A 13,517-nucleotide genomic window follows, 5' to 3' on the forward strand; every position below is an offset into this window, starting at 1 on the left:
GAGAGCTAAAGATTCAGAAGGTTGGAGAAGCAGCCCTCCCTTCAATGGGACACAGGCACTCTCTCTTGTCCAGATGATGCCACAAGCCAATGAAAGGTGGCCAGTGTGGCTGAGGGTCAATACTCCCTCCCTCGAAGCCTGTAGGAAACTCGCCTACCTCGGAGACGCTTCAGCCGCTTTTCCTTCCTCTTCTTGCGAACGATGAAGAGCAGTGCCACCCCCAGGGTGGCCAGGATGACCGGGCAGCCGATGGTGAACAGCTTCTTCACATCATCTCCCTCACCTTGAGCAGACTTGATGGGAGGGATGGTACCTGAATGGGGTGAGGAAAGGAGTTGGATGTCCCTTATGAGTAAGGTCTGTTCAGAGTCCCCTGGGTGGGGTCACCTTTGAACCTCTCTTGCTGCTCTTGGATTCATTCTGACCTCCACTTCTTGGCACAAAGCCCCAATCCTCCCACTTTACTTCCCCAAATTCTACATCAGGAACAGATGAGTAGTCGTGGAGTTTTTACACTGCATCATGATACCGATGACCCCGTGGGCTTATTTTAGAATTATCCCGAAGTCTCTCAGAGAGAGTCTCCTTCCTGTTGGAGTTCCATGGTCATTTCTAAAGGGTGGACCGATCAGCTTAGATTCCGCCATCCAGCTCGTAAAGTGGGGGAGGGGAAGTGAGATTCACAGAGAGAAGTCAGAGCAGTGGGATCCCGGGGTCTCAACACCCATGGGCGAGATCTGCTAACCTTGGGTGCCTGCACGGAGTCAGTAAGTTCTGCTGACGTAGCCCTCTGCAAAGCCTTATCCGTGCCTGTTTCAATGCCTCGCATAAGAGCCATCTCCTGTATGAAGCCTTCCTTGTTTGAGCCTATCCCCCTCTGATACCACCTTTATTCTGTTTCCTTAACACCTAGGGAGACTTACTTTACCTTATGGCAACTGGTCTCTATGAATTCAGCCTTCTGTGTGTCCTTAGTGTATGCGTGCACCTGTGCATGTGTGTATGCATGCGGATGTGAGTGCATGAGTGTGTGTGCATGTGTACGAAGTGCCCCATAGAGCAGACACCAGTTAGTGCTCACCAAATACCGTGTGCTCATCCACACCTCCCAGACTTCCTGGCAGTTAGAACCACATAACTAGTTCTGGACAACAGGGTGGCAGCAGAAGTGCTGAGCATCACCTCTTGGCCAAGGCAGTGAAGAACTGGGATGCCTTTTCTACCTCGCTCTTCTTGGTGACCTTGGAGGCTACACATTCAAGACGGCATAGCTAAAAGATGGTGGCCAGCCAAGCCTCACAAGATGTGACGGGAGCAAGAAGCAAATCTTTACTGGGTTAAGCCCTGCAGCTTTCCATGTCTACCTGTTCCTGTAGCCCAGGCTATCCCATCCTGGCTAACACACCATATTAAATGCAGAGGGTCCTCAGGGGACAGGGCCTCAGCTACCCCCCTACATCATACTCTCCATCTCTCCCAAGCAGCGGAGAGCAGGATCGCACCTTCAAAAGACCCCTCTATCTTAGTGTGATGGGTTTGCTTATAGGTCTGTATTGGCCACTGGTGCCCCTGCTCACCCGCCTGCCCCCCTACAAGTCTGCTGCTCCCTAGGCCCGCTCCTCTCCGTCGCCGGCCTTTTCCTGGGTGGCAGTCCTATTTTTTTTTTTATATGTCCTCTCTTTCATGCGTCCACCTCTCTGCAGGCTCCCCGGGGACACCTCGCTGCGGCCCCAGTGCCGCCCCTCCCACCGGCCCCACTCACTGCCATCGTAGTCCAGGGTGGCGAACTGGGCGGTCTCGTTGCCGCAGCCGGCGCTGTTGCAGGCCCGCATGCGCAGCTCGTACCATGTGGCCTCCCGCAGCTCGGTCAGAAAGACCTCCCCGGAGCTGTTGGCCCGCAGCCCCTGCCAGGCCCAGGTGCCCTTGGGCCGGTACTCCAGCACGATGGCTGTGATAGGGCAGCCCCCGTTGTTCCAGCCCTGCAGGTTAAGCCGAGCATGCGTGGAGTTGATGTGGGTGAACAGGTGCTGGTCTTTGCTGAAGGAGGGCTCTGGGGGGCCACAGGGAGAGAGCGAGGTTAGAGACGGAGAGGAGGGGGAGGAGGGCTCATTCATCTGCACCGGGGCCAGCCGGGGGTTCTGGGGAGCATTGGTTGGCAAAGATGGGGAGTAGGGATGCCCTGGGGAGTAGGGATGCCCCAGGGGCCAGAGGAGGAGGGGGAAGAGGGATGGACATGGAGAGAAGGCCTCAGCAAAGGAGGAAGAGACGTGGGAAGAAGGAAGATGCTGCCACCATCTGCTACCGGGTCAGGGAGGTGGGGCCTGTTTCTCCTACTGCGAGAAACAGGCCCGGGTGCTGTCCATGGTGGTGGGAACCAGGCTGAGTCTCTCCCTTCCCTCTCCGCCACTCCCCTGTGCCCTCCTTCCCCACCCCAACCACCTTCCATCCCCATATCCTGGGCCCATCTCTCCCCAGCTGGGTCATCGCATGGCCTCACCCCGCCCATGGGTCTTGGCCTCGATGATTTCACTGATGCGCCCGGAGCCCACGCTGTTCTTGGCTGCCAGCTTCACCTTGTACCACGTGCCACACTTGAGGCTGTCCAGCTTGAAGGACCGCTCGCCTGAGCTGATGAACACATCCTTCCACTCCTCGCTGTTGTCTACCGAGTACTGCAGCACGAAGCCTGCCCGGGAGGTTTGCCTGGCTCAGGGTGGGCAGGGCAGGGCCTGGGACACCCCAACAGGTGGCATGGGGCTGGGCTCCCCGTAGGGGCAGAGTGGGGCCTTTGGTGATGGGGAGGGGGCAGATGCAGATTGGCCAAAAAGCCACAAGGAGTTTAAAGCTCTTTCTTTAGCAGCCAAGGTGGGGAGGGGAGCAGAATACAGGGCTTTGAGGCTCAAAAGGGATCATATTTAGACCCTACTACTTACGGGGTGGGGGGGTGCTGACAGTAGGATTAGGTCACTTGGGCACTTGTCATATCCCACCCCAGACCTCCAGAATCAGAATCTGCATTCTTTAAGATCCCCTGGTGATTCATGTGCATATTCAAGGTTGAGAAGCACTATTCAGTACATTTGTTACAGATTTGGAAACTGAGGCCCAGAGAAGAAAACAGATTCCTTCAGGCTGGCACAGCTCACCAGCAGAATTGGTTTGGGCCTTCTAAAACCCAGACACCTACGCTGGTGGCTTTCTGTGGCACTTGGGTAACTTCCTTGTGGTTCCAACTGACCCCCTCTCCAACCCCCCGCCCCCCCGCCTGCCATGGGAACAAGTGGTGGGAGTGGGTAGATCCCTTCCCCTGCTCCTGGGCCCAGAATTTCTTCCCCTCTTTCCCCCTCCTCATCCAGACCCCTCTCACCTCGGATGGAGCTGCCCCCATTGTCGCCTGGAATCCAGGTCAGGGTGATGGACGAAGCGGAGGTTTTAGAGACAGTGAGGCGGGGCTGGTCCGGGGGAACTGTGTGGGGGAAAGCCACCAGCCCTCACCACAAAGGGTTAACACCGATGGTGGGAGCACGGGTGTCCCAGCTGCTACTAGGGCCCGGGCCTGGCTTTCAGGCTCTCTTCCTGGGGCCTCTCCAGCTCCTGCTCCTCTCCATCCCTCCCGCTTCCTCCTCCTCCACGTGGCACCTCCGTTCCACTAAGGGTCTGTCACTCAGGTGGCTGGGAGGCCTTCCAGGGTCTTACCTTGCACCAGAAGGTTGACAATGATGGTGTCGAAGCCCCCAGTGTTGGTGGCCGTGCACGTGTAGTAGCCTGAGTCCTCAGCCTTCACGGCACGCAGCAGCAGTGTGCCATTGGTATGGATGAGCCGGTGCCCGTCCATGGACACGGGGATGGCCGAGTCTTCACTGCAGGAGTTGGGGGGCAGAAATGGATTATGGTAAGCACCCCCTCCTCCTGTGGGCTCCCCCAGAACTAAAGGGAAACCGGGATGGAGGTAGAAGGAGGCTTGCTAGGGGGTCTGGGACTCTTGGGGTTTTACCCAGGGCTTCCTGGGGATATCCAGTAACCCTGGCCTCTTCAAGCACCCTTGGCAGCCAACAGAGGGGAGCCTGGGAGGCCAGGCCTGCATGGGAGAGCAGGAGCCATGTACTCAGCAGGGCCTCTGGTCAGCTGAAAGGAGGGGTACCCGATTCTCTTCTTCATGGCTCCTCTACTACACCCATGTCTGGGGTCCCCCATCCCTCCAGGGTCCCATGCACACCTATCCTTGGTCCACTTCACAGCTGGGGCTGGGTCACCCACTGAATTGCAAGGCAGTCGGACATCTTTCATCCAGGGGGTTGTCACGGTGCCTCCAAATGAGATGATCTTTGCTGGGGCTGCAGGGAAAGTGAACATGAAGGCCACCCCACTTCTACCCTCAACACTGTACTGGCCTGCCTTTCGTGGGGCTCTCCAAGTTTACAATTCAAGTCCCCCATCTCCTACCTGACCTCCACCCTGGGCTTGGGGCAGGGATGGGTGCAGGTACTTTCAGATGAGAGCCTCTTATTCAACAAACATTGATCAAATAAATACTTTTTATGGGCCAAGCATCAGGTGAGGCTCTGAGGAGTCACAAAATGAACAAGATCTAGTCCCTGTCCTCAAGGTGCTCATCATCCAAGAGGGGGACAGATACTTTAAAAAATATCATTACAGAGTAAAAATACTGTGATAGGGGTAGGTACACGTAACCGTGGGAGCAAATGGAGAGGAATGAACTCTGGTGGTTTAGTGGGGATGGAGGGGATGGCTGGAGAGGCTTCTGGAGTTGGAAGCTTTGACTTGAATCTTTTTTTTAAGTAGGCTCCGCACCCAGCATGGAGCCCAATGTGGGGCTTGAACTCACTACCCTGAGCTCAAGACCTGAGCTGAGATCAAGAGTCAGAGTCTCAACCGACTGAACCACCCAGTTAGAAGGCAGTGGGACATATGTGTTCTGGAGCATGAGAGAGATGACTGGGCCACAGACGCTGATGTGGGAGTCCACAGCAAGGTGACTGAGGTCACCAGGAGCTGGAATGCAGATGGACAGAGAGGAAGCAACAACACCCAGGCATGGTGGGGAGAGGAGCATCCCCAGGAGCCCCGGGGGCGCACTCAGGGGACCAGGATGCACAAGCGGCACCGTGGAAGGCAAGGCAGGCAAGGGTGATGCCAGCTACCTCACAGATCTCTGGGCTGTGGTGGCACATTAACCAAGAGCTGGTATCATCATGTGGCTGGGGTTGGTTCCCTGGATTTCGTGGTGTCTCAGGTGTGAGTGCATGTGTGTGAGTGTGAGCAGGGTGACAGCAGGGCTCGCCCCTCCTACCACATGGGGCTGCCGTAAGGACAGAAGAGGAAGACGTGTAGATGTGTTCTGGAAAGTACAGACTCTGGGGATGTGTCCTATGTAATGTCCTCAGGGAAGGGGCCAGGCTCTCCTGGGTCTCTGGGCCAGTGCCAGCTATCCTGGGGGCATCGTAGGTTCCAGGCCCCTGGGCTCCAGAAAGGATGAGCCCAGGAGAAGGGGCTGGTGGCACCTTGGAGGAGGGATAAGGGATGTTAGAAATGCTGGGGCGGGTGCCCAGGAGGAGCCCACCTCGGAGCCAGAAGGGCTAGTGCGCCATCGCCGTCATCGGGACTCTTTGGGGGCCGTGCCAGCCCTGCCTTAGTGCTTAACTGGAAAATGGAATAACCAACCCTGCTGGTAGGGTGGGGAGGCCCCCTGCAGGCTCTCCATTGGGTGCCCGTGGACTCTGAGCCTGGGGCAGGGGAGGGTTGATGCCTCTTGTGTCCCCAGAAAAGGAAGCTTGTCACCCCAGGAAGGTGGCAGGGCTGAGGCAGGCACCGCCCCATCCAAGTCCTGGTCCTTGGGCCCCAGGGCCAGACAGTCAGGTGGCTGTGGGAGGAGGCCGGCCTGAGAAGGGGACCTTCCAGTGGAGGTTGGGAGTCAGGGTAGAGGACCTGAAATTCCCGGCTGGTTGTGGCTAAATGCCCCGTGGTTGGCCCCAGGGGTGGCCCCGGGGGTGGTGCAGAGGGCAGACGAGCAGCTGTGCAAGGCTGCCTCTTTGGCATTGGGGTGGGGCCTGAGAACTGTCATTCCCTGTAAAGTGGGGGGTGCATATGCCCTGTGATACCCCTATGCCCGGGCCAGGGATTCGGTGGGGTGCTCCCTAAGAGCACACACAGTCGTGTTCACCCTTGCACACATCTAGCCCGGAGCCCTCCCTAAATGTCTGTTGCCCGAATGGATCGGCAGTCAGCGGCGCCACCTCTGCGCGAGGGGTCCAGGCTTTGAGATGAGGGGGATCCCTCTGTGGCTCTCTGCTCCGTGCAAGCAGTGAACCCTGCCAGCACTCCCTCCGAGTTGCTGAGCCTTGGGACAAACGTTCTGCTGTGAGCTGGGAGGGGGCTAATGCCCCTTCTTTCAATCCCCGGGTGGAGTTTGGAATGGGGGGACCAGGGTGCTCCGTGCCGTCCGCCCCTGGGGAGCTGTGCTGCCTGGAGCCTGTTGTGAGGCTTTCCGGGAGTCAGGGGGCAGCAGAGGTCCAGTCTTGGTGGATGCAGGAGGGAGGCAGGTGCCAGCCGGCTCCCCACAGCCAGGTCACAGAGAGAGAGGAAGGAGAGACCCCCTATTTGGGGAGAAGCAGAATTCTAGAAGGGGGCTTCCGGCCGCTTCTGTCCCTCCGGCCCCGGCTGCTCACCCTTGCCCGCAGGCTCAATGGTGACCTTCTCACTGCTGTTGCCCCGGCCAGCAGAGGTGACAGCGGCCACCCACAGCAGGTACTGCTGCCCGCGGTTCAGGTGCGCAATCCGGTAGAAGAGCTGCTCTGGACTCGTCTCGTACTCGCTGGGAGCCTGCGGGAGAGAGGCAAAGAAGTGCTAAGACCCCAGCTTCTGGGCCTCCAGCCTGTAACCCCAGCCTTCCTCGGGGACCTGGGCTCAGCGTAGGGGGTGGCCCAGTCCGGGGGGTGGCGGGATGGGGTGGCTGCCTCATTTGCCCTTTCTGGTTTAGGAGCAGAGTTTGTACCAGGCCTGGCCCTGGGGGCTCATGGGTCAGCCCTGGGGTGTGGCTGGGCCAGCCTCAGTTTACCTCTTTGACTGATCCAGATGCTGGCAAATGCGGCTCCAGGCTAGGGAATGTGAGTGTTTTGGGTGAGTGATGGAGGGAGTCAGGAGAAGGGGGAATGGAGGAAGGAGGGTCCCAGGAAGACCCTGACAAAAGGGAGGCTCTGGGAAGAAGCTAAATTATCGCATTTGCCATATTAGGGTTGTAGACACGCTCCCCAGACTGTGCGGGCTCTGCTGGCTAATTACCACTCCTTCCTTCTTCTGCGGGAGCAAACCGTCCGGGGGAGGGTGGGGTGGGAGAGGCAACTCTGGAAGCTTCACTGGGCAACACTTTATTAATGATTATTAGTGGTATAGATCACCGTATGTATTTGTAGGTTATATAAATCTATAAATTTTTTTTTAACCAAATGACAGTTTTGACAAGTTGCCAACAAAACAATATCGGATCCCAGTGGTTTTACCAGTTGCTTTGATGAAAAGATTATGTTGCCTTGGAAACCAGAGGCTCAGATATTGAAATGAATTTGAGAAGGAGCTTTTGATAAGCGCTAGTTTGCAGACCTCCTGTCAGCCCCTTCCCTGGTCCAGGCGGGATGGGGCGGACTTTCATTTTATTTTATTTTTTGGTCAGCCGCGGGGAAGGGAAAGGAGGACAGTACTAGGGCCTCTTTGAAATCAGGGCAGAAGTCTAGGGAGGGAGAGGAGCCCCCGGAACAGATGGGGGGCCCTGAGGCCAGAGGGAGCTAATAATTAGTTATCTCTGCAGTCACAGGATCTTGCGCGTGCACACACACACACGCACACGCTCACGTGCACATGGACATGTAGATGCATTCATGCACATGCTGAGGGACAGACCTACAGACAGAGATGGTGTTAAAGAGGGGCATTCTCTATATCCCATGGGAGGGCTGAGGGGCCCAATGACTTACAACAGGAAAAAACCTCCTTTCTGGCCCCAGGCCACCTGCAGGCAAATGTTAGGGAAGAGGCACGGGCATTCCCTCAAAACACACAGAGCTCCTGGCAAACTGCTCCTCCTGCCTCCCTCATGGAGATTTGGCCTTGACCCAGGAAGTCCCTGCTGTGACAGGTGCAAGAGCCGCCCTGAGCCCTGGTAGTTGGGAAGTCTTTTCAGGCAGCAGCACCCAGGGGACGGTGTGTGTATGTGTAGTTCCTATCTGTGTATGAGATAAGTGGCTTCCACACCCTGCCTGCCCTTCTTACTAGGTGTATGTCCCATAGGTCATATAACTTTCTTTCTCAAGGTTCCCGGGGCCTCAGCTTTCTATCCTGTGAACTTAAAAGCAACACAGCTCTGCTTACCGTGTGTGGTTACAGAGAGCCACGAATGAGGCAAGGGGTGGGTGAGTCCTTTGTAGACTGGGGCATGTTCTTCTCCTGGCTCATTGTTCTGTGAGGACTGAGGTGTGCACGTGCATGTGTAGAGAAAAGTTGAGTGTACTTGTGTGTCAGTGTGTACCTGAGTGTACATTTGTGTCCACACAGGGCAGGAAAGGTTTGGCTTCCCTCTGAAGGTGTTAGAATCATATCCAGATCCTGAGGTTTTCCTTTTAACCCGGACTCCCCAAGAATCTCCTGAAATCATTTTTAAAAACACATAACCATACTCCCAAATAAAGTCCCAGTGAATCAAAGGTTAGAAAGAAAAAGGGAGAACTATGAAAATATTTGTCTGTCTCATCATAAGAATGAAGGCAAAAATCATAAATGGAAATGATTTGTAAGTTTGAATTCTATAAAAACAAAACCTATGGCACACCAAAAATAGTTTCAAAAGGCAAGCAGTGAACCAGGAAAAAGCCTGCAACCAATATGATTTAAAAATAGTTATTATCCTTATATGTAAAGAGCACTCACAAATCAATAAGACAAAAAACCAGGACTCACCCAAATGAAAAGTGGATAAAGGACATGAATTGACAATTACCCAAAGAAAAAAAAAGAAACCTAGCCAATAAACATATAACAACAATCAACTTAACTAATAAAATACCTAAAACAGGACAGCTTTTTTCAAATCCATCTGGCAAAAATGAAATATGTATAAAACCTTGGATTGGCATCAGCTAATCCCAGTAAATAAGAATGTACTTTTAATGCTGGTGGAAGTATAACTTGGTTCTAACTTTCTGAGGGGTAATTTACAAGCATATATGCACATCTTAAGAATATCCATACTTTTTGTGCCCCAGAAATTCCTATGGAAATTTACCCTAAGTAAGTAATAAAACAGGTGCATAAAGACTTTTAGAATGTTCAATGAAGTATTATTTATAATATTGAATGCGGAAAATAGATTAAATATGGAATGAGGGCACTGGTTAAATGGATTATATATATACAGGCATTCATGAACATGTTTGAAAAGAGTATTTGGTGGTGTGGGAAAGTGCCTACATACATTACTTGAAAAACACAGATTATATGACATTATGTAAAATTTCATTTTCATTTTATTAAAAAAACCCATAATATGTGTACAGATCAAAAACTGGAAGGCTATATACCAAAACATTGCCAATGTTTACCTTTAGGGAATGAGTACAGTAATTTTTGCTTTCCCCTCTATTCCTTTGTATATTTGCCGAATTTTCTACAATTATTTTGATAATCAGAGGAAAACAACAAATGTATTAAAATGTTGCGTAATTAAAAAAAAAAGAAAATGTTGGGTAAAATTTCTAATGGAACTAAATGCAGCTCTGGCTGCCCCCTGGGGTGTCACTTCTGGAAGCCAGATGCAGTTCCCATTTATTCCGAGGATCGCACACATGCGTGTTCCTACGCTCTAGTATGTATGCACACGTTAAGACTCATGTGCGTTGCCTCTGACCTCACACTCATACCCACAGCTTTGCAGTGTCACACACATGCATGTATCCTCTAGGGCTCTTTCGGAAGTGAATTGTAACGCAGTGTTTGGAATTTGGAGTATATTTGTGCAAAGAGATAACATCAGACAGTCGCATGTGGTGGTCAGGCCCCTGGGTCCCTCACTGAGGCATTCCCTGCCCCACAAGGTGGCTGAGCTGAAGTTCTCATCACACCAGCACACTGGCCTCTTGTGTGACACTGACCCCTGGGGACACTCCCCAGGAGAGAGGATATGAAGAGAAACGCGGGGGACCCTGGGAGCTCTGTTCTGGGTCCTGGGAGAGAAGGCCCCGGCCGGTTGACTGGGGATTCCTGAAGCCTGAGTTAATGAGGAGGCTTTGTTGTCGGAGGGCGAGCTGACTGCCCTGAAGCCACTCTTGGAATGAGTCCCCTCTCCCAACAGTTCATGAAGGGAAACCTGCCCAATGTCTAAGGCTTTACATTTGTCAGGCTGCTGGTAATTCATTCATCAAAACATGTATTTAGTGACAATGATGTTGCAGGCACAGTGCTCGGTAGCTGGGGACCCAGAGATGAAAAGATGCTAACCCTGTCCTCACGGGTGCCACGGACCAGTGTGGGAGACAGCGACGTGAACAGCTAGTTGCCATCTGATGCAGTCAGTGTATGACAGAGGATGAAGAGCATGCCACGGCAGGGTCAGCAGGGGCAGGGGTGTGAGCTGTGAAGAGGCACAGCGGGCGTCCAGAATGGTGACGAGCTTAGAATGTCTGTGTGTGTGTGCGCATGTGTGTGCATGGGGTCAGGGGACAGGGACAGACAGCATGGCTAAAACGCTGACTGGAAAACTGGCACAACCACCCAACAACGGCAGCGCGTTCTCAACTGGACATGTGCAGACCCCACGGCTCAGCAGCTCCTCTCCTGGGTGGGTACACACTCAACAGGCACGCACGTCTACGTGCACTGGGAGACACATGTGAAGATGCGCACAGCAGCGCCATATGTAACAGCTCTAAACTGAAAACTACCCAAATGCCTGTCAATGGGTAACGAACTGGGTAAAACAATTCTATATACGTGCACAGCGGAAGCCTACGCGGGAGTGACAGTGGACGACCTACAACCACACACAACAGTATGGATCAAATTCACAAATTCAACATAACATTGAGTGAAAGAAGCCAGATAAATGGCACAACTTCACTTACATAACACACAAAAAGAGGCAACACTAATCTGAGGTCATGGTGGTTGTCACCGGGGCAGGGGGAGGGTGGTGACCAGAAGGGGCACGAGGAGGTCCTTTCTCTGGGGTGTTGTAATGTCACGTTCCCTGCTCTGGGCCTGCCTGCCCAGTGTGCCGTGAAAGTTCGTGGAGCCGTGCGCTCCCGATAGGTGCACTTTTCTGCATAGGGGCTATGAGGATGGATGGGAGGACACTGAAAAAGTCACTGAAAAAGACATTTCTGGGCTTCCCCTTTGGTAATAGAACTCTGGCCTCCCTGGCGTGGAGCCGGGCCACCTACGGCTCAGACGGTAATTCAGAAAGACCACAGGAAAGCCGAGCGGAGGAGGAGATGGCACAATTACGGAGCAATTTCAGGGCAGCGTTCCCGGCTGCCGGGAGCTCATCTGCAGATGCGTGGGCTGCTGTCCCATCACCAGCTGCCGGTGGAGGGAGAGGCCTCCTCCCGCGCCTCGCTCCCCGCCCGAGATGTCCTGAGCACATGGCCCGGATTGTACTCTGGGCCCGTCGGCCTCCCCCTAGACTGGACACCACCCTGAGGACAGGTTCACCTGCTCGCGAGACTAGAACAGGTGTGCTCCAGAGTAGTCACCCAGCAGAACTCGGTGGCTGAGTGGAGGGGGATCATTAGGGAATGCAGAGGGAAGGATGCACATGGGTGCACAGACTGCACCCACCCTCATGGTCTCTTCATGCTCCGTGGGGCCCCTCTGAGCAGCTCGGCCCCTGGGGCCTGCTCCAGAGCTTCCTCGGCCACCCAGACCTGAGGAGCGGAGGCCTTGGTTTCCTCTCATGTCTGCTTGGTTGTGACCCCTGACTCAGTGAAGCCTCCAGAGCTTGTGACAACCTTGCAGACTCTAGAACAGAGGACTGACCCAAAATGGACACCAGTAAGGCTTCAGCTACTCTTGGGTGGCCAACCCCGTTCTGATCCATGAATTCAGGTAGAAACACAGATATAAGTACCCCCTGGTTTGGCCTGGAAGCCCGTGAGAACTTTTCCCTTTCTCCTATCTCCCTCCTCATTCAACTCTGGGCCTACTTACCGGCTGGCCAGACCCCGGGCTGGAGCAGAAGATGGTGTACTTGCGGATCACCCCATTGGGCTTGGTTGGGGGGAGCCAAGACACGACCACGCTGCTGGCGGACGAAGGGACGGCTTTAATGCCGGCAGGAGGACCTGGAACTGAGTAGAGAGAAGGCCAGGTCAGTTCAGAGAAGGGAGCTCAGGGATGCCTGGGTGGCTCAGTGGTTCAGTGCCTGTCTTTGGCTCAGGGGGTGATCCTGGAGTCCGGTGATTGAGTCCCACATCGGGCTCCCTGAATGGAGCCTGCTTCTCCCTCTGCCTGTGTCTCTGCCTTTCTCTCTCTCTCTGTGTCTCTCATAAATAAATAAATAAAATCTTTCTAAAAATTTTAAAACAAAAGAGGAAGGAAAAAAAAAGAGGAAGGAGCTCAGCCTTTGGGAAAGAATGACAGGGTGAGGTGAGGCAGAGCAAATCTGGGAGAGCTTCCTGGGGGAGGTATGCTTGAGCTGTGCTTTAAAGGGGGAAGTTCCAGCAGGTGAGGAGGAAGGTGATCATTTTGGACTTGTAACAAAGTCTCTGAGATGGAGGCAGTGGGAATGACCAGCTTTAAAACTATTTGGCCAGAACCAAGGACTCAGGATACTCAAAGAGAATCGGAACCCATGGGGTAATCACCTTGATTCCTACAACCTTAACTTGCTTCCTGCCTCAATGCTTGACTTGTTTGTATGGATGTTGGCCAAACAAATATACTGGTCACTTTGCCCTTTGGCCTATGAGCTCCTCGAGCCCGGGGGCTCCAGAGACAGAGTGGGCCTGCTCTGGAGGGTCAGGGGCTGGTGGTCAGCCAGTGAGTGACTGGGTTTCCTGTCTTGTGCCCAGGGCACCGGCCCTGGACTGCTGGCTAAGCCCTTTCTGTTCTCAGGAGGGAAAGTCTACTTGAGAATTGGCTGGGAAATTCATCCTAAGGGGATCCCAGTTCCTGTGGATTCTGTCCTACTGCTCCCACCTCTGCGCCTGCCTGGTCCCACTGGGTCCCCTGGGTGCTGCTTGGGAGCCTGGAAACTTCTATTTTCAGCCCCCCCTTTGTCTCTCCCTTGCATTGCTGTGTATTTGTCTTCCCTCCTGGGAGCTTTATGTTCCTCTGAGGATGGTGATGGCAACCTCCTCAACTCATTTACCTCCTGAGCCTCCATTTCCCCATCTATATGATGTAAAAACATATAGTGATGGTTAGCCCTAATTAAAATAAAAGCACCTGGCACACGCCCGACATATAGAAGACACTCAATAAATGGTGATGATTATAAATTTTTTTTGCATTCG

The 13,517-nt window shown here is 53.7% G+C and overlaps 1 protein-coding gene across 2 annotated transcripts in view; it reads right to left on the reverse strand.

The window, feature by feature from the left end:
- DSCAML1 (DS cell adhesion molecule like 1) overlaps positions 1-13,517 on the reverse strand; it is a 344,441-nt gene that overhangs the window by 6,643 nt on the left and 324,281 nt on the right. For both annotated transcript variants that reach the window (XM_072822190.1, XM_072822191.1), the window contains 8 exons: positions 12,211-12,350; positions 6,687-6,840; positions 4,217-4,334; positions 3,697-3,860; positions 3,368-3,466; positions 2,498-2,686; positions 1,763-2,050; positions 158-313 (listed from right to left, as the gene is read on the reverse strand). In XM_072822190.1, the coding sequence (XP_072678291.1) occupies positions 158-313; positions 1,763-2,050; positions 2,498-2,686; positions 3,368-3,466; positions 3,697-3,860; positions 4,217-4,334; positions 6,687-6,840; positions 12,211-12,350 (1,308 nt within the window). The remainder of the gene's footprint in view (positions 1-157; positions 314-1,762; positions 2,051-2,497; positions 2,687-3,367; positions 3,467-3,696; positions 3,861-4,216; positions 4,335-6,686; positions 6,841-12,210; positions 12,351-13,517) is intronic.

Source organism: Canis lupus, chromosome 3, assembly GCF_048164855.1.
Source record: "Canis lupus baileyi chromosome 3, mCanLup2.hap1, whole genome shotgun sequence".
Lineage (NCBI taxonomy): Eukaryota > Metazoa > Chordata > Mammalia > Carnivora > Canidae > Canis > Canis lupus.